At 38.0% G+C, this 23,374-nt stretch overlaps 1 protein-coding gene across 3 annotated transcripts in view; it reads right to left on the bottom strand.

Annotated features, from left to right (window-relative positions):
• Positions 1–2,200: 2,200 nt before the first annotated feature.
• Positions 2,201–23,374, bottom strand: part of ptprn2 (protein tyrosine phosphatase receptor type N2) — a 149,867-nt gene continuing 128,693 nt past the window's right edge. The window contains exons 21-22 of one of the 3 annotated variants that reach the window (XM_042399869.1): positions 21,768–21,841; positions 2,201–2,416 (exon numbers count right to left, since the gene is read on the bottom strand). In XM_042399869.1, coding sequence (XP_042255803.1) covers positions 2,369–2,416; positions 21,768–21,841 — 122 coding nt within the window. In that variant the 3' untranslated portion in view covers positions 2,201–2,368. Of the gene's footprint in view, positions 2,417–7,733; positions 7,799–17,397; positions 19,023–21,767; positions 21,842–23,374 lie in introns of those variants that run through there. The other 2 variants (XM_042399870.1, XM_042399868.1) reach the window with 2 other exon arrangements.

Genomic DNA, 23,374 nt, shown 5'->3' with positions numbered 1-23,374 from the left:
CAAGCTCCCTGTCAGCCGCTGTCTGCCTCCTTTTAAAAGAAAAATCACCCACTTTCGCCCGATTGAAGTGAAGCACCTATTGACACCTATCACCACATGGAGAGAAATGATGTTAAATGTACGCATGTACACTCAGTATTGAGTGTACTAGATGAGTACAAAGAAAGACACAACCCTGTCTGACAGGAAGAAAGTGGAAAAATACACAATAAACAGCATACAGCAAAAATTAGGTGTTATGCATAAAACTGAAGAATGACACAGGATAAAAATATCAAAAGTTAGGGACTGTGAGAAAATTATTAGGGGGGAAAGTTATGTATTTCTTATATTTGCTGAAGGGAGGGTAGTCTTTAGTTACAGAGTGTTATCTCTCCAGAGAGCAGGTCCTTTGTCAGTATCTTATAGTAGCTCCCACCTTCACTTTATTTTGCATTTTAAAAGAAAGCATAACTGCAATAAAGTAGAAAAAATGTGTCTAAAACATGTAAATGCATTATATAAGGTCACAGTGATTGCTCTTGGCTCAAAAATTAAGAATGGCTGGAATATTCAGTAAACAGGATGCATCATTTCGTGCTAATTCCTCTCCTATTGTGTTGTTGGAGTACAACATCTTAAATTGTTACTTTAAGATATTGTGGAGAGTCTGTTGCAATTTTTGGATAGAGCCCAAAGAAAGTATTAATAACACTGAGGAGCGCCTTGCTATTAAAAACAGTGAAACATAATGTTCAGCAAAAGAATTAATGTTTCAAAGGACAGAAGATATTATAACTAGAGGGAGAAGTAGAAACAGTGTATGTAAATGAGTGCATTCAGCAAAAACATTTCTATATAATGAGCAATGCAAAACAACAGTCTAATATGTGTTATGAGTGTACACAAAAAAAACAACAGAAAATGCACAAAATAAGCACGGTAGGCAGTTTTGAGGCAACTGTTTGATAGCACTGTAGGGATCACGGGGTTATTCAGATTAAATTTGGTTATCAGAAATCATTATAATTAATTAGAACAGTAGGATTTAATTTACATGAAATCCACCTCGGGGCACCATCCTGGAAGACATGGAAATGGTAACCAATTCACTGATTCAGTCTCATAAGTGATTCATCCTAAATTTTGGTATTCCAATTAATAATTAAAATGATCAAAATAAAGGATGAAATCCGGTTAAATGATTAGTGCCCAAATCCAGCTATAACCTTGTTGCAGTTGGGTTTGTAGCACCAATGACGTAACAAACACAATGAAGGCAATTTGGAGTATTTTGTACAGCGGAGGCTGACTTCAACAAAATTCAGGTGACCACCAATAAAACTTCTTGTTATGATACAACAGAGTTTATTAAACTTAACAGCAGTGACTCTACAGCCAATAGTATTTAACAAATACAAGGCACAAGGGATACATCTTGCTTCGTGCTGTGGCTATATACAGGTGTGTGTCTGTGGTCTGTCATAGGCTACTTTTGGGGACAAACTTCAGACTTCAGACCAGTTAATTGGGGACGGCTTGTCCAATTGGGAAAAAGCTGTTTGGGGTCTGTAGTTAAGGTTAGGGGTTAGGGTAATTCTCCAGGAAATGAATGTAAGTCTATGTAAGGGTTAGGGTGGGTAAGAGCTAGTCCCCAAAAGTGACCATGATCTGATGTGTGTGTGTGTGTGTGTGTGTGTGTGTGTAAAAAGGGAAAGAAAAGAAAAATGGTGGGCTCTGACCCAAAATAGTGGATGAGACCGTGTGTGTGAGGAAGTAGATTAAGGGAAAATGGTGGACTGAGATCCAAAATGGCAGAGAGGAGACCGCACATACGTGGAAGTGAGAAGATCAAAAGGAAATGACAACTAGGTGGGAGAATTTGAAAATTGGCCTGAGTCTAACATGAAACCTTTTTGTGCTGCTCTGTGTGTATGTTTGTAAAGACAGAGAGAAAGAAACACATGCAAGGTCTAACCTGAGTGAAAAAACACTACAATAAGTAGAGACTCGTTCAAAGTGAGAATCAAAACAAAACACAAATGGTTCATGATAAAAGTCATACAAAGCATACAGTTAAAACATAACATTTAGCATCTAATAACACACAATGTCATAGCTAACTCTGCCCAGATGTCAGTGTTACGTGATGATCATCTTAGTAAGTAACCAGATGTGTGTGTCCGTCCTTTCCACTGAATGGCGTTGAGCGTGTGCTCCCGTTCGTCCTGGTTCGTCAGCTGGTTTGTCAGCTGGTCGGGAGCACGTCTGTGAATCCAACATGTGCAACGATGGAGGAAGAGCGGAGGTGTTGACGTCGAAAAGAAGAACTAAAGAGTATTAACAAGCTTACTCTTCATATCTTACTCTAAACTGTAGCCAGATGTGGTTAGCTGGACATTGGATCCATGGGCGGAGTTATCCAGGTGTGAAATACCTGGAGGATTGTGAGAACGTGAAGGATTCTGGGAGACTGAGACATGCAGAGACATGTGGTCTCAGTAACCATCTTGGATGGGACGAAGGCCCTACAGACAAACTTTGGTGTCTGTAATGTCACAAATTGCATCATGTATGTTTTATTATATCATGTAAAAAGCAGAGAAGTGGATATTGTTCAGCCAGATCAACACAGACGACCTCTTTATTGTTATTTAGTAAAAAGTGCTGCAGTCATTCAAACAGGAGGTCATGACCGAAACAAATGTATAGTGCTGTTGAAATTAATAAACGTAATTGCGTTTATAACTTCTCCTGATTGGATTAAATCAACATGAAACAGAACAAGCCCTGAAACACAGATGTTTTTTTTTTCCACCAGCAGCTCCTAATTGGTTTGGTGCAGAAATTGCTCATAAATCCCTTGTATATCAAACAAGCTTTGAACAGTCGTCGCTGCAGAGAGAATTTGTTACTCATCCGTTCGTCAGAGGGCTTTTGTTGCACTCAAGGACTTAAGACTTTCACTGAATAAGTTAGGGTCAAACGAGCTTGATGCAAGAAGATTTTAAAAAAAAAAACACTTTTGCAGAATGATTGTTCTACCTAATGACATTGAAAAGAGGTAGAACCAGGACGTACAAAGTGAAACAAAAAGCCACCTGGGTGTGTGTGTTATTTCAGAACAGCTATCAGACGGGGATTTAGGCTGAGCTACTGTAAATTGGAGTGAGATTTTTCTAGGGGTGCACTCAAGCAGATTAGGGGAGAGGAGCCATTTTCCTTTTTAAACTGGCAAAGGGAGCAGAGACATGCACACCTTCACCTAAAAATAATGGCTTTGCACACAATGAAATAACACGAAACAGTCTCTCTAAATGTCAAATAAATAACTGTGAGACATAATTCAACAAATTTGTGAACATTTGTGGAGTTTTGGCAAGTGGCTTGTTCTTGACTCTTGTCCAATTGAAACATAGTAAATCTCCAAATTCTTCAGTGATTGATTCTTTGTGCCCTGTTTGTGTACTTACGTGCGCTGCTTATTAATGCATTAAAGGTTTTAATGCTGCTTTGTCTTGGGAATGGAGAAAGGATTTATGCGAGTCTGAACAAAAGCCTCCAGATATATGGCTTGGTACAAGTTGGATCGTAAGCACAAAACCTACAGATCCAGCAGCAAACAGCGAGGAACTTTGTGACAGTAATAGTAAGTTAAGTTCTCGTCAGACTGGTGGCTGTTTTCTGACAGGAGCAGAATGTACAGTATGTACTGTAGGTAGGAGAATCACTTTCTGAAAGCAGGATACAGGGACACAATATATCTGTGTGTAAACAAGATCGACACTGTGAGCTAACATCAGCATGCTAACATGCTCACAGTGACAATGCTACCGGGCTAATTTTTAGCAGGTAAAAGACAATGTTATATAAAGATGGGCGTAGCGAGGTGTGACGTCACTCATTAGTTTGCACTGGAGCTGGTTTGAAGCCCAAAGTTGCTGCTTATAGTCGGTACCATCTTTTCCGATTGGAGCCAGGACACATGGATGTATTATGAGAACTAAGGTTACTTTTGCAGTTTTTAAGTCATAGACTATGACTCAAAAATCAGGGGATCACCAAAGTTATTTGAATTGATCCTGTAGGGACTCTGTAGCAATTTGTAGCAAATCTCACAGTAATCCATCCAATAGCTGTTGAGACATTTGGTTTTGAACTAAAAATGTCAACCTGATGGAGGAAAAGTCAGGAAATTACCAAAATTATTACAAAACATCCCCCAGGGACCTTGAATATCTGTAGAAAATTTCAAGACAATCCATTTAATCATTTTTGAGATATTTCAATCTGATCAGTAAATCAAATTATTACTCACTTTTACCTTTTATATTCCTTGCAGAGCATCTTCTTCAGCTTTCAGGGTGTTTTTTTTATTTTCCATGTTCTTTCTACAGCTTGTCTTGGATGTATCTACCTCTCTGTTTCCCCAGGGGCTCCATGATAGCGTCTGTTTGGTGATGACATTGTTCGTTCTTTTCCTAGTGTGTGACCCCCCCCCCCCCCCCTCTCTCCCTCCTTCCCCAAGTCATCTCCACCTCCTCTTCCTCTTTACCTCACGTCTATCAGTTCTTGTTTGATGGATTTCCAGAAACGTTTCACTCAAGGCCATCACAAGAGAAGCGCAGAGGCTTAAAATGAAATCCCGCAGCTCAAGGTATGAGAAAAGTCATTCAAAAAGGAAATACCGTCAAAATATTAACAGCTCATGCAGCTCGAGTTGCTTTTACTGTCACGCCAGCAAAGAGAAGTAGTCACTTTTCTCAAAAATGTTGGATGTTATTTTGGAATGAAACAATCTGGATTGTGTTTCAGAGCAGACAATCCACAAGTGAAACAACAGTCTCCTGATTGAGCTGAGTCCTCCGCCAAAAAAAAAAAGAAAAAAAAAAAGTGTAGCTTCAAAAAATACTGAGGAATAATCTACTGGCAGCTTTAATGACAAAAACAACCCTCTCCTGCTGTGTGCAATCAGCACACACTTGTAAGAAAAACACACATACATACAAATGAGGGGGAAAACAATGCGTAAATCACTCTTAGTTGCTTCTGAAAAAAAGCATACGTGGAAGCTTTTGTTGGGAGTTATTGTGAAGTAAAATTAAAACTTTTTTTGTGGCATTATTTGTAGTTTTTGGCTCCTACTTAATATAGTAAACTGAGATATGTTCTTGCATTAAACAGCAACAGACAGGCTATAAGTAGTTAGTAGTAGTTAAATTAGTCGTTTATCATGACAGCATGTAATTAATTCGAAAAATCTTGTCTCTGTCTGCAAATTCAAGGCAAACTGCTTTTTTTTAAAAGTCCAAAAGGAAAAAAAACAAAGCAAACAATGCATTTTTCCCCCTCCATATTACTTTTTTTGGCTTTTTGCCTTTATTTGACAGTGACAGTGTGTTCCTAAACCAGGCGTCCTTCAACAGTTTTCACTGGAACTACTTCCTACCACAGAAATACTACTCCATATAAAAACTGTTGACAGTGTATTCTGTAGATTATCCAGAGTAATGGGGGACACTGTCTCTGGAAAAAGATGGTCCTGTTAAATCTTTTTAATCTTATTTTTCAAGGCTGTTCACACCACAAGCAAATTCCTGTTCTCCTCAGTTGTATTGATGTGGAGACACATATCTCAAACCAGGACATGAAACTGTAGAGGTTTTTTATTTTTTGTAGTTTAAATGAACTGACTCTTTACAGGTTATGGCTGGTGATATTCTATATTTTTATTGTTGTCAACAAAAAGTTAAAAAACAATCCATTAGTCTGTCTCTCAGTACTTTCAGACTTCCCCAGCTTGTCTGTGGCTCTCAGCACGAAGCCCATTTGTTTCTACTGCAGACATAAATGTTTTAAAAATGGCTAATAAATACTTTAATGATTAAAAAGGCTCAGTAATTTCCTAAAATAGCTGGATGCTGTAGTTTTTCAATGTTGCTTAAACAGGAGAAAATAGTGCATTTGTTGGAGAAACAGTGGTAGATAATTACGGATTGGGTGCTTGGTGTTTTTTAACAGTTTTTAAATGGAAGTCAACGGCACAGCTACAGTAGATAATACATGTTTTGGTCTTTTCATTGGATTTGATGACAATGAGGAAAACAAGGATCTCATTTGATTAATCCCTAAATGATATTTAAATGAAATATTTTCAGTATTTTTTTTTACTTTAGAAGAACAAGTAATAATAAAGGAATTTAATTACTTTTTCCAGCCCTGAACATGATTTCAAACAACTGCTGCTAAAAGTCATGTTTATTTGGACAGATACAGTATCTGCTTTTGAAAATGTGCCCAGGAAGTCTCTGATTGTAAAAGTTTGTTTAAAAAAAAAAAAAAAAAAAGTAAAACATTAAGCAATAATCGATATCTACATCTTAGGGATGTTTGACAAAATGTAAATCTATTATCTTGCTGTACAGAAGTATATAAAGTTTACCTGCGTTCATCTTGAAGTTTGTTTAACTCTTTACTCATCCCTGAATACAAAATGACATGAAAAACCGTACATGTACATTTTGAACAGCAGTTGCGAATAGTTTTCTTCATTTTCTGGTTGTGCGGGGAGATCCCTGCCTCTGTACACCACATGGCTGAAAGAGCAAGATTACTCCAGAGTGGAGAGAAAGACATCAGTGTGATAATACATCACACAATATTATCAGACCATTTGCACCGGCACAGAACATAGTATCCCTTTGAAGTGAAGATCAGGCCTATCTGACATCAGATGACGGTCAAAACGCTCTTTGAATAATGATGTATGATTACAGAGAAGCAGGTGAACAAACATCCCACATTTTTGGATCATTTCCATGTGAGAGGAGTATGATGTAAATCAACACTATCATCATTATGCTGTATTTAGGCTGCTGAGGAATACACTAAAGTACAGAAAGTACAGAGAGTCTGTCTTGAGAAAAAGAGAGAATTTTTATGACAAAGTATGTATTTCATTGGTTAAATGGAAATAAAGTAGCTTTACCTCACAGCGCTGCATTTTTAGACTATATGTATGTCCTTATTCAAAATTTTTAAAGTAATAAAGTTTAAAATCAAATAAAATTTAACCAAAGAAATCAAAAATTCTAATAATTTGTTCTCCAGAGAGGAAGTACATATAAAGCATAAACAGGCAGCATAAAATAGAGTTGAGTTCAAATAAATGTGTGCTTTTATAGACTGTTATATCATAGTCAATGTGAACTTTTATTCAGTATCTTTTTGATGCAGTGCCACCAAAGTAGCAGTTTTAATGTGATGCAGCGCTGCTACATTGGACTGAAGTATATTGTACAGATGTTGCTGTTATTGTGTCCAACATCTGTTATTGATATGACAATGATAATAATTGTTCCTAATAAAGTGCTCGGTGAGTGTATCTTATTCCTCTGTGCCAAAGAGCTCCATCGTTATTCAAAAACATATAAATAATCAATACCACTGCACTGGGTGACATGTTCCTTCATTATAATGAACGTGGGCACTGTAGTTTATTTTTAATCAATCCCACATACACTGTTTAGCACTCACTAATGCACCAAGTGTGTATTCATCCACTGCTTAAAATAGTCCCCAACAAATGCACTATTTACTCCTGTTTGAGTAAAGTTTACTAAAAACTGCAGTGCCCAGCTGTTTTAGGAAATTATTTAGCTTTTATTTCAAAATGAAACTATATATTTGCGGCAGATTCTTTGGAGATTCACATCTTCTGTAGTAATCAATGGACTTGGGGTTGAAATCCATACACAAGGTAGGAAAATCATAAAGTGCTGTGAAGAACACATTGTTGGTTTTGGTCTTTTCATGGGATCTGTAAACATAGAAGAAAAACATATATACGCACATATAATACACCTATTTAATATTTTCCATCTACACATAATGTCTTCCAGTAATATATCTGTCACATCAGAAAACTAAATAATTGTGTTTGTGAGTATTTATGTGTGTACAAATGTTTGTTACATTTTTAGCACTGGCCCGTTCGGAAAGGGGCGGATTGCTTGGCCTTCGTCCGCTGCTTCAACACATAGAAAAATGAACACAGTTGAGTTGAGGTGTGAATGAGTATGTACACCAACAACATGAAAGAAACTAACATTCTATTATACACAGATGTTATAAATAATAAGTATTCTAATCGTACATAAGGGCTGCATTTAAAAGTAAAATACATAACAGAGAGCTTTTGAAAAATCATCTTAAAATAAAGTGGATCGATCACATCGGACTCTATGATTGTTTATTTTTTGTGCCTTCAGGTCAGATATGAGTAGGTATATTTACTCACAAGATTTGTGCTTTGTCTCGCAGTGGTGCTTCACAATCGCCACGGTCTCGGAGTATATGAGACAAACTGGTTTTGAACTACCTGTGGGAAGAATGAACATGTAAGAGTCTGTCCATTCTTGAATAAAAGCTCTGTTTTCCGCTGTCTACTGTTCTCTTTTTAGAGCACGCCATGTGAAATTACTTTTCTCTGACTCGCTTATTTCTTCGACTGTAGTCTCTCATGAGCTTGCACTTTACACGGCACTTCCTTGTGAAGTCAATCGAATGAACAGTTGTCGAGAAAATCGAATATAGGCTGCTGGCTGAGGTAGAGAGGTAGACAATGTAGAGAACGAGAAGGATGAGAACAGTGATGATCTGCAACATACGGATTGGCTGCTGTATGTTGCAGCTATGCGTCTGCGTGGCTGCCATGTTGGAGAGGTCAAGATCTATTAAATGTTTTCTTTTAATCATATCTTTGACATTTCTAACCGAAACAACTTCACACTCGATCCTGCACTTCTTTGGGTCCTCAGCAACACACCCACCAAGTGTGAAGTCAATCGGATCCTTTATAGTTAAATGTGTTGTACAGTATGTGTGCATCTTAAGTATTTTGCTTTAACTAAATATCGTTATACATTCCTAAAAAAGGTGAAAAATGGAATGAAAATGAAAAAAATATTGAAAATACTGCCCTAGATAAGATGCCATCATAAATGTAATAATATAATGCAGCATTTCCTGAAACATGTCCCATTTTACTCTTTACTACACAGCAAAAATGCTTCTGAAGGAACGTAAAATGTGCATTAGTTTCATAAAGGGAAGAGAAGATACAAATTAATTTTATATTTACACACAAACACACATACAGATGGATTCAGATTTGTGATTCCACAGAGTTCAGAGCCCTAAACACACCTCATGCTGGCCAACTGCATGAGGAAACACATCATCACGTTTTCCGCATGTCCTCCCCTCTTGATTGGCTAAATTTTGATCAGGCATCAAAGTTTCTGATAGGCTGCCGCTGCGGTGGAGAGTTGTTGCTGTTGCTAGGATCCTGTTGCTAGGATGGTTGCCATCTCAGAGGCTCAGCAGGAAACATGTAATGAATCATGGATGGTTGATTTTTCTCCAAGCACCCTAATCTGTGATGCAGATGAGCTCAAAGCTCGCCTCCCCCGTCTCCACCCTCCTCCTCCTCCTCCTCCTCCTCCTCCTCCTCCCAAACGCAACCCACTCACCCCCACCTCTGGATGGGTTCATAAAAAAAAAAAAAAAAAAAAATCAAGTTTGGATTTGGAGGTTTGGCATTTCAAATGGTCCTGGGGTCGCTATAGAGGTGGGGGTGGAATACTGATGTCAATTCTCATGCAAAAATGAGGAGGTCAAAGGTCATTATCAGTTATTTGTTGAAGGAGAGCCAGAGGGAGCCCGAAGATGACCCCTCCTGACCCCTGAGATTATTCTTAATCATGTGAATTGTGAAATTCAGACAGCCTCACACCTCCTGAAAAGGGGAGATCAATGCAAACTACAGCTGATATTTAAACTAGAACTCATAATGGTCTACTTTTAGATAAACATTTTTTAATTGGAGTCAAGAAAGAAGAAAGCTAATAGCTGTCTGTGCGAGATATGTGTACCACAGACTACGGAGAAAATTGTGATTTAATTTTCTGCTGCTCACAAAAGCATTTAACTGTGGAGAGTTTACACACAGCTGTTATTATTCTACATGCTACAGTATGTTTTGCCTTTGAAACTCATGAAAAAGCCTCATTAGGAATCACGAAAGGTCATCCATCGTGGTGCAAATGGTGCCGCTGTGACTTAACAATCGCTGTGGGCATTTTTAATATCATGCTATTATACTGCGTGGGGCTATACCAGGCCTGTGTTTAGCGGAGAACACAGGGAGGGTATTTCAACCCCCAACTGAACCATAGTGTGCATGACTTATTTATTCCTGTCCTGTAAAAAAGAGTGCAGCTGTTTCATATAAAGTGGCAAACAGTTAAACTATTCATACGAAACACTTCGCGTATAGACGCTGAACATTATCCACAGAGGGTAAGACAGTGTAAAAAGTGGTAATTACTGACAACAGATGACAGACAATATGGGCCTGCTGCTTTAATGGTACACAGCAGAAATACTGAAATGAGCAGCTACAGTGACTCTGCTGTATGTAAACATCTTGTGTTGTTCACCACTGTGGGTTTTCCTTCTACTGGAGCAATATTTTCTTTGATGTAATTATATGTTATATTTCAGGCTTGGCTCCTCATCCTACATCCTGCTGTTCTTCTTCTCAACGTAAGTCCTTTGAGTGCTTATGTGATTTTTTTGCTTAATATTTCTGCTGTTTGTCTGCAACAATTATGGTTTTTTTTCCTGGTTTTGAGTTCTTTTTGATAGACACTCTTAATCTCAATGGGGCTTCCTGAGCAAACAATGATTTAAAAATCAAAAAAAATATATATCACACTTCTCTGTTTTCCATCTCAGGCCCTTTAATTAACCCCTTCTCTTAATGCAAAAGTGCATCCCCTGACAATCTTGCTCTCCAGACTCAGTTTTCCTACCCTTTGCCCTCATCTTTCCTGCTGGCACGTCACTAAACGGATCCTTTAAAATCTAGTTGTATATCCGATGCTAATACCTCCTGACACATTTGTTCACTGGCTCTTTATCATTAATAATTATGCAAAGGAGGTGCGTTCTCAGCCGAGCAAAAGAAAGCAATCTTAGTATGCAAATGGTTATGGTCCCCGAGGAGTGTGGCAATTAGATATGTGTTGATAAACTCACTTATGATGAGTGACAGTGAGCAGGATTGAAGTTGTGCTGGTCAGCGCCGCCGCAGACACTGATAAAAACACAGCAGCCAAATGCCAGGGTATCCCCAGATGCATGATGGGGCAGGGATGAGACGGTGTGAAATGTCATTGTGGCTGCTGTGCGCTCATTAATAACCAGAGGGGAGGAAGTAAAGGGGGGTAATGAGAAGAGATTTGCTTTCTGATTGAAGGTTTTGGCTTTTCTGCTCAGCCAGATGTTGGACTTTGCTGCGACTTCTTACCTTAAGCTGCTCAACATCTCTGAACCTTTGACCACAACTCTTCAACTATCATGACTGCTGCTTGAATCCCATGAGTAATTCAACACACCTGATCCTATAGTTCTACATCTGGATTGGGTTGCAACAGATATTCGCAAATCCTTCACTAAGTTTGTGTCCTTAGTAACACATAACTTCTTGGTTCAACTTGAGGGTGAAGGAGGTACATGCCCCCTCAAATATTTGATATTGGATGGCTTTAGACATTGTTAAATTCTATTTTCACAAGTCTTTTTAATTAGCTTCAGAATTTCTCTATTTCAAGTGACTTTAGTGTCAGTGGTTTAAACTTTAACCCACAAGTAATTAATAGGCTATTTTGCAGAGTTTTGTTGTTATTATTGCAGTAAAAAATGCTTGATTTTACAGCGGCTTTTCTCAAAAATTGCAATAAAATTTGTGATGTTTTATGTAGTCATGCATAAATTAATGAACAAAATAAATTAAAAATTGCAAGCAAAGGATAATAATGTGATTTTTGGCTGGACTGCAACAGCAGGGCCAGCCCTACACATGCAATTGTCCGTGAGTGAGTGAGTGACTGACTGAGTAAGTGACTGAGTGATGAAGTTACACCATTGGTCGGCCGGCCGATTGTTGGAGTTTCCCCATCGGCTGTTGCTCTTTCAAAATGAATGGATGACTTTACCGCTCTCTTTTGTGTGATAGAACTCATTTGAACATCCAGGGGCAATAGAAAAGGACCCTGCTCGAGTTCGTCTTTTGCTGTGTTCTTTGTTCTCTTCACTATCTATTTTTACAGACAGTTCCTAGTGGCTAATGTGTAAATCTATACTCTCGGTTTAGAAATCTGTGCACTCATGCATTTTGATTCTTAATCTGTGTCCTCGAATTACGAATCTCTGCCCTCGGATTTGCAATCCATCTGCTCAAATGCATTTGATTGTAAAATGGGAAGTTGGTCATTTAACTTCCAAGAACATGTGGCTGAGGATAAATTTAATATGAAATCATTATTCTTAAAACATAGTCTTTCTCAATTAATATTGAGCCATGTCATCCAATAAACCACTCCAGCATTGTTTATGTGTGTGTGAAGGGGGGGGGGGGGGGGGGGGTTAACAGGTAACGAAAAGCAGACTGGCTTCGTCTCCATAGCAATGGTGGCTGAGGATCATGGGTATTGTAGCCTTCTACTATCCAAAACTGACAAAAATAAATAAATAAATAAGTCTGTAGGCATGGATTTGTAATTTGATTATTTAATAATATGTATATATATATATATGTATATATATATATATATATATATATATATATATATATATATATATATATATATATATATGCATATATATATATATATATATATATATATATATATATATATATATATATATATATATATTTTTTTTTTTTTTTTATTATTTATTTATTTTTTTTTCTCAGCTGACCCCAGGGAGAATCCATACAAACAAGCTAACAACAGAGACGAACCATGCCTGTGACCGGGAGAGACTAAATGCCCTTGCTGGACCTGAATACCCAGTATGCCTTGTGGTCATCGGAATCCGTCGGAATCCCGATGTCAATACAAATGGCGACCATGCTCGGCAAGCAGACGTGATGGGAGGACAGAGAAACGCCTTGAAACTCTTTGGGAATGAGTCACAGCACTCTGCATAGTGAAACCGTGTCCCCTCAAAAAAAATTGACTTTTTGACCCCCTGACACAAACTAGTTTCAAACTAGTTATTTAAAGGTATTTCACTACCGGCACATAAGAAATATCTTAGCTAGTGAAGACTTGACTAATCATTCAATCAAATCATTTTCTGAAAACATCTGTTGCGCAGTCCAATCCAATGCAATCAACTGTGTAAACAGTTAATCACTGTAGAAAACTGTAGTATAGTATCCAAAAATGATATATTCAAGAGGTAAAATTATATATTAGACTTAACTGCCAACCTTTGGTAATTCGGGTATGATTTGGTTTATTCACATAAGAAAACATGGGGAAATCTCTGTGTTTGAGAGTTAGTATTCCTTTAATTAAGAGCGAAAGGGAAATATTCAATTAAGCTAGCCTAACTTACGTTAGCCTATTTGGTCATTTTCTGTTTTATAATTTAAGTTGTATTTTTTGCTAAATGCGATTTCAAGTCTTCCAAATTTACATTGTTAAGCAGCATTATCACTAGATATGTTGACCATATACCATACTATCTCTTTTAGTCTTCACTCAAGGTTCATATTAGCAAGCTAACGTCAGACGGTCAGTTAGCTAGTTCACAGAGCTAACAGTATGTAACAGTTACATCAAGCAGTTACTGGGTGAAAGTATTTGGTAACACCTTGGATATCTCTTAAAAAGTAACTAGTTTGTGGTGCAACATGTTTTAATTTGTTAATACGTAAATCTACATTTAGTACATACCTATGTATGTATATGTAACTAGGAATCATACCTATTTTCTCAAAATTGTATCAAAGTTTCATAGCATAATTTTAATGTCCTTTATAAAAAGAAGAACATAATTTGGAGAGGCAAAATCTGGTGCTTCAAACATTGTTTGAAGCTGATTAAAACAATTTTGGTTGCAGGCTCAGTAGTTTGATCAAAGATAAGAAAAAAAACACGAGCTTTTGCCAGGATTTATCCCAAAGCTACATACTGTTGTGCTGCATTAAGATATAGTAAAATCACATCTCTTAGCTATGCTCACTTTGTGTGTACTGCTGTACAGTCACACATCACATTTGATCTGGCTTTCATGTTCTGACTTAAAAACATGCAAAGTTTTTGTGACAACATGGTGGGAGTCCACATTTTAAACCGCAAGTCATTGCATAGGCATGGGTGCGCGCTAACTATTCAGGCGAGATCAATTTTCTCAGGATCAGCGTTTTGACAAACAGAGACAGAAGAAGAAGAGAGACACATGCCGTGAGTGCCAAGTTTAAAAGCTTGTTTGTTTCTTAAGAAGATCAAGGCCTTGGACAGACATGAGAGGCACAGCCTCTGCAATCTGCTCTCCATTCACTCCCAACAACACCAGCAAAGAAAAACAAGGCTTTTCTCTTTGGGAAATCCTGGAAAGCATCCCAGACAGTTTTTCCAACAAGCAAACACTCTGGGATCTCCCAACCCTCTCCATGGGGAAATGACATGTTTGTCAGCATGTTGTGTATTATCATTTAAAAGTTGAATGATCCGCAGGTGTTTTGTTTTTTTTTCCTCAGGTGAAAAAAGCAAAAGCACCTCTCGGACTAGGAACCAAAAGTGTATGTGACTTAAAAAGTTGTTTTTTTAATGTACTCAGCAATTATTTTTTGCCTAGTTTAGCAACTAAGTAATTTGAATAAAGCTCCAGTCGAGTTCTACCCCTTAACTCAACAGGACATGGTTTAAAATACCAAATTTATTATTTTTGTTGAGTTATCCACAGTATCTTTTGAGAGATATTTTCATCCATGAATACTTCACAACAAGTCCAAACTTTGGTTGAAGCCAACTGAAGCACATTTAATGCAGAGGTTCACACCCTTTTCCGTCTGACTTACCCCCACAGGCCTATGAGATAGACTCATTCATCATATCCTTTTGATATGTCTTCATGGAAAATTGATCCTTGGCACAAGTGAATCCATGCCCATTATAAACATGTTGGTGTTGAAGCCTGGTCTCTTTTTCTATTCAGGTTCAGCCAAATTTGCAGTAGTTACCCAACCAAGTGGTAATGATAAATCCATTTCAACGTTTCAGTTAGCTAACTACTTTTCATACACTATTAATCACAACACTTGGTATATATGTCAAAAAATTAAGATATTCAGATATTCATTTATGCACTTTCTACAAGTGGAAGATCAAGCAATGTGTTTTGTGTGAAACTAAACAGACGTGAAACTGTTAGATCAGGACCAACTTATAACTAAAGAAAGTGTTATTCATAGGGGAACTACTGGCTGGACTTCCAATGCATTTTCTTATAAGATCACATGAATTTACAAGTGTGTCAGAGGCACTGAGAGCCAACAGTGATTACAATAAACCATAGAGAGATCATCAAAGAGTGGGCAGGAGCTGTAAGACTCACTGAGGTCCATGTCTGAAAGGGCCCACTCGACGTTCTTGGCTGTGTGGAGGACCCTCCGAGGGACCTGAACTGTGTGTGTTTTAATCTGCTTGTTCCAGGACTGAATGATTCATCGACTTTGAGATGGCTTTACTTCAAAACTCTTTCTTTATAAGACCTGTTTCCTCATTTCATGCCTGTGACTTTTCACTTTTGTGTCGCTCCTGAATTCCCCCTGTTCTTACAGCTTTTTTTTTTTTGGTGGTAGAAATTTAGTCTCCACGATGGCAGACAGATTTGCGAGTATTTTCTGGTGGCATCATGATTACACAGACATTTGCCTACTTTACAGTCATTTATATCCCTGAGATACGCCAGAACTCCTTAAAAAACAGCGAGATATGCTGATTTTGACGGATCTCACTCCAAAGACTGATTTGAGCTTAAGCAGTAATTTAGAAATTCCTAAATTAAAAATCACCTTGAGTTAAACCAAGCATCCAAAGAGGCAGTACACAGTATCTAATTTTGTGACTTTTTCAGAACGCATTAATCCTCCCAAATGGGAGCTGACAGGATATCACATGGTATTGTAGCACACTAGATACCTCAGGAAGCAATTACCATGAATACATTTTCTAATAAACTTGTACCCATCAGATGATAAGCAATTAAACATGCGTAATTATGGTTTCCATACAGTAATTTCTAAGCTGATTAGGTTTGTGTGCTTTACAACCTGAATGGGAGAATATTAATAGGGCTTTGGTTTGGTGTTGCTGGTTAGCAGTGGCAGCTCATCAGTGAATCATATGCAAATGAGGCCTCAGGAAGTGCATGAAGCCTCATTCCCGGCTATTAGAACTGTCAGGGGAGGGAGGGACATGTCAACGGGCAGCACACATGCATGAATATGCATTCACACAAGAAGCACACACACATTGTTAAAAGGTAGGAAATTATATATTCTCTATACATATTAGATGTGACTTCATGTTCAAGTGTTTGCACTTCTTTAGTCTCTGTTAACATCCCTATTATCCCTATTATACTATCTGTCAAATTTATCCAATCATACAGTTTATTTGACTTTCAATTAGAGATGCTTCATGTTTAAATCTTTACTGATAACCAATAATATCAATAGTTGTGGCCAATACATGGTATCAGCTGATATATGGTCAATACTAATACCAATAAGGATATTTTTCGTTTAATCCTAATATTTATTTTCCAGTAAGGCAGTCTTTATAAATGGTTTATAAGTTTTGAGTAATGGGTTTTTACATTTTTATTGGATTAAGAGACAAAAGCACATCATAAACGAACAAAGTAATGACACAAAAAAACATGCAAAAGACAAACAGTGACAAAAAAATCACAAAACCAAACAAAAACGTAAAATTGAGCCTATTAAGCCACATACTGACAAACATATCCCATTTATCCCCAGGTCTCACAACATAAGAACATATTTCAAAATAAATAGGGCAACCCTATGACTACCAAATCTGAATCTCATATACAAATAATGATTATTATGGCTGTGAGTAATGGCTTTATTAACGTTTAATACATAATTTAACCATATGCCTTATGTATCAGTTGTAAGCCTTCAATGAGAACACTTTGGTTTCCTGGTTGTAAAAAACTTTGGTTGGTGTTTGTTGCTATGTGGATCATCACTTGATAGATTATTGTGAAGAAGTTTTATTAATTATATATTAACATTTATTATTGTTGAATTTGGGGTGTATTAGAAAATTAGACCCATTATTCTTCATTAAGGACTGATTGATGTAATAGCAAATGTCATGTGGGAGCAAATGCAAAATGGCTTATAAATGATCTATAAAACATTAATAAATTATTTATTAACCAATAGCTACGATTTATAGACCATTTATAAAGGGTGCCTTATTATAAAGTGGTTTATTTCTATCATGCTTGAATAGGACTCTGAACTTTTAGAGTGACAGATTCCTCTTTTCTCTGTAATATTGCAAAAAAGACCTCAGTGGGTGAAATACATGACTGATCTCATTTCAAATCTCAGCCACTTTCCCCACTGACAGAGCTGGTGAACCAAACATTTCATCTGTTCAAACCTGCAAGTCTCTCCCAGATACAAACCCTCAGGGAGCGTGAATCAGCTTTTCTTTGTGACTTTACTAAGGCTAACGTTCAATCAAATGTCATTCAATGTAAAAGCAGTCTTCTCTCTCCCCTTTTTAGTGTGTGTGTGTGAGTGTATCAGAAATAACATTAAACACCAGATAGCAAAGCAGTATAATCTGTTTTGGTTTATTATCAATCTGAATGTTACTTTGTTCACACAAAATATATAGTTCTCGTTGAGGCTCTCAGTATACATTTCAGATAGCACTATATGGGGATTCATAAAGTCATTCATCGTCTATACACAGAGGGAATAATCTGTCATGTTGCACAAAATATCACAATATACCAGTGATGAATGGACAAACAAATGTAGCAACAATTCCAATATAATTTCAATATATTGTTACTATCGATATGGGATGACATGATAGTATCTTTAAATAGAAGCATAACTATCTCAGTTGGTATATTTCTATTACATTTAATATTAAGAGAGATGTTTATGTAACAAACAATTCATGGTGTAAAATCATCGATGCAATGAGGAATAGAAAACACCTGATATGTTGATGTAAGTATCATGATCCGTGAGGCATTTTAAGAGTCAGAGCATCTGCGGGGTTTTTAATACAGTGAGAGTGAGATGTCTGGACCCAAAATACAATACACACACACTTCAACATCTATACATGTGATGCTGAGCATATAGTAGTTGATTCAGATCACAGAGAAGGAATAACGATGTGAGGAGTTTATTTCCAAAATGCTATATGTCTAATTTGAACACATCAATTCATTTAGGGAATATAATCTGTACAATATTATGATTTATACAGGCAAGAAGTTAATTTACTTTACATATTATTAATCTTAAAGTTTGTTTAAAATGTGCCAATAGTCATTTTATAAGCATTTGTATCACTTTTTTCGACATTTTGGAACAAAAATCTTCACTTGACATCACGTAAACAGCTCGTCAGTGGCACTAAAACGGTAGGTTCAGGGACAACTTCGTACATCACAGTAAGAGAGGACCAGGGTTCATATCGACAAAAGGGTCTCATAGTAGGAGTGCTGATCTAAGTTCCCACATCAGATCAGATCAGGCCCCACTTGTCTGCACAATCTCCTGAATCCCCCAAAACGACACAGATCCTAGATCAACAGTCGTACTCTAAGGCAAAATTGGCGGATATGGATCCAGGTGAGATATCTGGCACAACATTCATAAGTATACAGTATATATAGAGGTGAAGAGGAGGGAGAGACAGAGGAGAGAAACAGAGCGAAGAGAAGGAAGGGCAGAAGAGAGATGTCAGTCTTGAGTGGGCAGAGGAACCGGTGCTCAGCGAGCGAGAAGAAGGTGGAGGGAGAGGGGTGGGTAGAGGACGCCTTCACTGAGGAAGCGCTTTCAGGATGGCGTTCACCTCCTCTGCCACGGCTGTCAGCGCAAACTCAAACTGCTCCTGAGGAGGAGGAGGTGGAGGAGGAGGAGGAGGAGGAGGAAAGGATGCAGGGAGAGAAGGAAGGGAAGAAGGGAGAAAGTTTTAGCTGGTTAGCTTTGAGGTTAAAGCGTGTGGTGTGTGTGTGTACGTGTCTACAAGTGGCTCAGGAATGCTATTTCAGAATGATTGGCACCTCCTCCTCCTCCTCCACCTCCTCTTCTTCCTCCATCTCTCCTGACCCTGCCTAGGATGTGTTCGGCCACAGACTCCAGGTGAAGGTGAACCACTCTCTAGGCCTTCAACTCAGGGTACACACGCAGCCGGCACCGCCATCGATCCAACCAGGTGTGTCTTAAAATGGAGCTTTTGAGTCAAGCTGTCTCTCGGCTCTATGTGTGTGTGTGTGTGTGCGTCTGTGCATTTACTTGTGAATCTGACTCATAGTTTTCCCAGAGGAGCGTAAAAGGGGCAGATTGATGTTTGCCCCATGGACCTGGTGTTTTTATATTCCTCTCCTCTCCCTAGGCTGCAGGCCACGGGGTCCACTCACAGAGAAAAGGTACGTAGGAGTTTGGAGGGAACAGTCTTTAGATGTGTCAACACACAGCCTGCCATAGTCTGGCCTGAGGATAAGCTAAATCAATACGGGGGAGTCACTGGTGGCCGTGCCTTTCTCTTTGCAGTGGAGATTACCTGGAGTGTTCAGGTTTTTCTATTTTTATTTTTGTCTTCTGATGTTGTGATGGGGCCAGAAAATACATCAGTACATCCATCTATATCCGCGCGGCGGTTATATGTGCCTATATCTAATCCCAAGTTGGGTCTCAAGTTCTTTGTATTAAAAAAGATACTTTTGAAATCAGTTTTTTTGCCTGCTGAGAAGCAAAGAGTGTCATGTTGTACACATTTACACCACTGGGGGGAGATCAATCTCTGTTCAACAGATCAGAGATGGATGGTTAGTATAAGGAAGAAAAATGGTCACACATGCTTTGAGTGGTGCATGTTGATGTCTGTCAAAAAGAGTAACCAGAACAAGAGGGGAAATAAATGTCTTTTTGTTTTCTTTTACAAGTTCTATCCAAAAACAAAGTGGCAACATCACGAGGTAAAAAAAAAAAAAAAGATAATTGCTTGTCCAATCCTGGAAACCTAACTCTAAATTTCATACCTCATTCCAGTCTAATTTCTGTGTAGTCTCAGCATGGAGCCGCAAAGTGGAATCAACAATATTCCAATATAATTTCACTCAGACTTGTTAGAAAGAAGAAGAGAGAGTGAGTCTGCTTGAAAAGCTTTTCCCCGCCGAACAGAAGCGAGGCTGTAAAAGCAGCATTAATGAAACATCTAGAAACACTGGAGTCGATTAGTAAGCAACTTCAATAAATATTATCACCCAACCCTGCGTGAGGGTAGCCTTTATTATTACTATTATTATTATTATTATTATTATTATTATTATCATTATTATTATTATTATTCCTTCCAATTAACAAGAGTGAAACAAAAGATACTTCCTACCTACTGTTTGCATAAGTTGGTGAGAGGAAATGTTTTGTGCACACTCTAAACAATTTTCCAAAATGGTGTGAGGTGGAGGGTCTGCTGTGATATAAACTGTTGAGACTAAAGAACTGAAGTACTAGCACAGATTAGACACAAATATGATAAAATGTATAGAGATGAAAGGGAAATAACACATAAAGAACATATTTTGATATTTGGTAATTTTTCAAGTAAATATGCCAAACATTTTTTGGTTTTAGCTTCTCAAATGTGAGTATTTGCAGATTTTTTCTATTTCATATCATTGTAAATTGAAAATCTTTGGGTTTTGGAGCGTTAGCTGGACAACACAAGACAGTGAAGGCATCACATTGGGCCTTGAGAAACTGTGATGGACATTTTTTCACAAATTTCTAAAATTTCATGTAGGGCTGCAAATAAGGATTACTTTCATTATCAACTAATCTGACAGTTATTTTCTCAATTCATTGATTGGTCTATAAAATGTCACAGAAATGGTGAAAATGCTCAAGTCAAAGGTTATGTCTTAAAATTTCTTAGTTTGTCTCAACAACAATCCAAAACCCAAAGATATTTAGTTAACTAGTTAAAGCATTAAATCATCACATATGAGAAGCTAAAAGTAGCAACATTATTTTGGCATTTTTGCTTAAAAAATGTCTAAAACAATGAATCGATTATCAAAATAGATGCTGATTAATTTTCTGTCGATTGACTAATAGATTAATCGACTCTACTTTCATGGACTAAAGGATTAATGGAGAGAATAATAGGTAGATTAACAGATAATGAAAATAACTGCTAGTTGCAGCCCCAGTTACATCTACTTAATGCTCTCTGTCATGTAATTTACATCGTATTAAGAAGAATGGTGCCTTTACACTTGATTTTGATTAAAATCTGTCTATAAAATGTGTTTATTTGATAGAAATTAGGAGAAAATGTTATAATACTGTAGAATCAAAGGCAAAATATTTCAGTGAGAGAGGATCCTGGTCAGTGTCTCTGTGTCTTGTGATAAATGTGGAACAGTGAGTTATTATCTTCCAAGACAATGTTTTTCTAATCCTGCAGCAGTTATCAATTACCACATCATTTCCCCTGATCCCGTGCACATGAAGTAGACAATCGTCTGTTTGAATGACTGCAGCCCCTCCTCCCGCCCTGCTCCCCTCCTGCTCCCCCCCCCACCCGCCTCCCATCTCCCCCACCTCTCTAACTCAAAGCCAGGGACCTTACCTTTGTCTGGACCATGCCAGCTCTCTGGTCTCTCAAGTGCTCCAGGGTAGCGGCAATATCAATCTCTTTAGCACCTGCAACAGACCGAAAATTGGACTGAGTTCAAAGCAGCAGAGTAATCCAGCTCACATCTGTCAATCTCTCTTTATACTGGGCTCCCTTTGGAACAGCGCAGCGATTGAAAATTATTACATTCATCCCTCGAAAGACTTGGACGAGAGCCACAGACTGTTTCTCGATAAAATATGCAAGAGGATATTTTTGGGGGTCTGGGAAATGTGCAATAATACATTCAAAAATGCTGGCTTCTCTGTGAGAATCTTGTTCAAAAATTGGTTTAGATTATGTCCAACTATAAAGTCCACTAAAAGCTTTTTGATACACAATATCTGACTCTGTGTGTGTGTGTGTGTGTGTGTGTGCAGAGAATCAACAAAGTCTAATTAAAATGATTTATAGCCTTTCCAGCAGCCATACTGATGATTAACCTATGCAACAGTTGCTCGCCTTCAACAGTGATCAACTGCTGTTGAGTTAAATCTGTTTTGGCTTCGAAAGTGTGTGATGTTAATCTGGAAATCTTATTCTACTTTCAGATTTACGGATTTGAAGCAGCATGCCAGAGCTCATTTGTGAAAAGTATAAAGTACGGGGAGAAAAACTGGAGAGAGAGCCCCTGAACTCTCAAGATGTTTTTGAAAGTGAGGCAGAGAAAGGAAGCAAAAGAGATAGAGCAAGAGTGAAAGTGCATGTATGTGTGTGGGTGAGAGGGAGAAAAAGGGGGATTTAATGCAGCTGGACTTAGTACTCAAAGTACTCCAGTGCTCCGACAAGACTTTCATGTCTCAGAAGGGCTGGATTCCAAAGTTAAGCTGAAGAGAGGCTCTTGGACCAAAGGAAAAAGCTTTGGAGAGTGAGATTATGTTCATTTTATGCATTCTGCTCTGGAGCAGAAAACAAAAGGTTAAAAAGAGAGCGGGTAGCACCTTTCATCACCGCGGGCAACACTGCATTTGTCACTGAACTAGATGAACTCCATCACGATGGGTCAATCTTATTACTGTTTTACAGACAGTGAAGTTAAGGTCCGCATCAGAGCTTCCTAACCTGCTCTGACGGGCTGGGATTGCAGGAGGAGAGGGCATGCAGAGAGTGTGGAGCAAAGGGCGGAGGTCAAAGGGCAAAGGGCAGAGTGTAGGCTAAGCTATGCAGGGCTTTCAAGTGACGTAAGGCAGCCTTTGGTGGCCACTGTGTAGGAACACCAGCTCCTGTGCAACAATAGCTGTGCATATCCAAATATGTATAACTTGGATATCTGAAAATAATTCAATAGAAGAACTTCATGGATAATTTTGTAAGACAGCTAACAAAAAATACCTCTTCAGCTAACTCCTGCCTTGTTGGCGATATGGCTAAAATCATGGGTTTGCCTTGTCAAAGGAAGCTAAAATTTAGAACCAAATATACCTTCAAACAGTTTCTGTTATGCCACAAAGATCCTTCGCAGGTAGCTTTTCTTGCGCAGTTGTTTTATATTTATTTCGACTCCAAATAGACTCTGTGATGGTGCCAAGTTACTGTGATTTGGGACTAACTGCATATTTCCA

This window comes from Thunnus maccoyii, chromosome 21 (assembly GCF_910596095.1).
Source record: "Thunnus maccoyii chromosome 21, fThuMac1.1, whole genome shotgun sequence".
Classification (NCBI taxonomy): domain Eukaryota; kingdom Metazoa; phylum Chordata; class Actinopteri; order Scombriformes; family Scombridae; genus Thunnus; species Thunnus maccoyii.
This window is presented reverse-complemented; position numbering and strand designations above follow the sequence as displayed.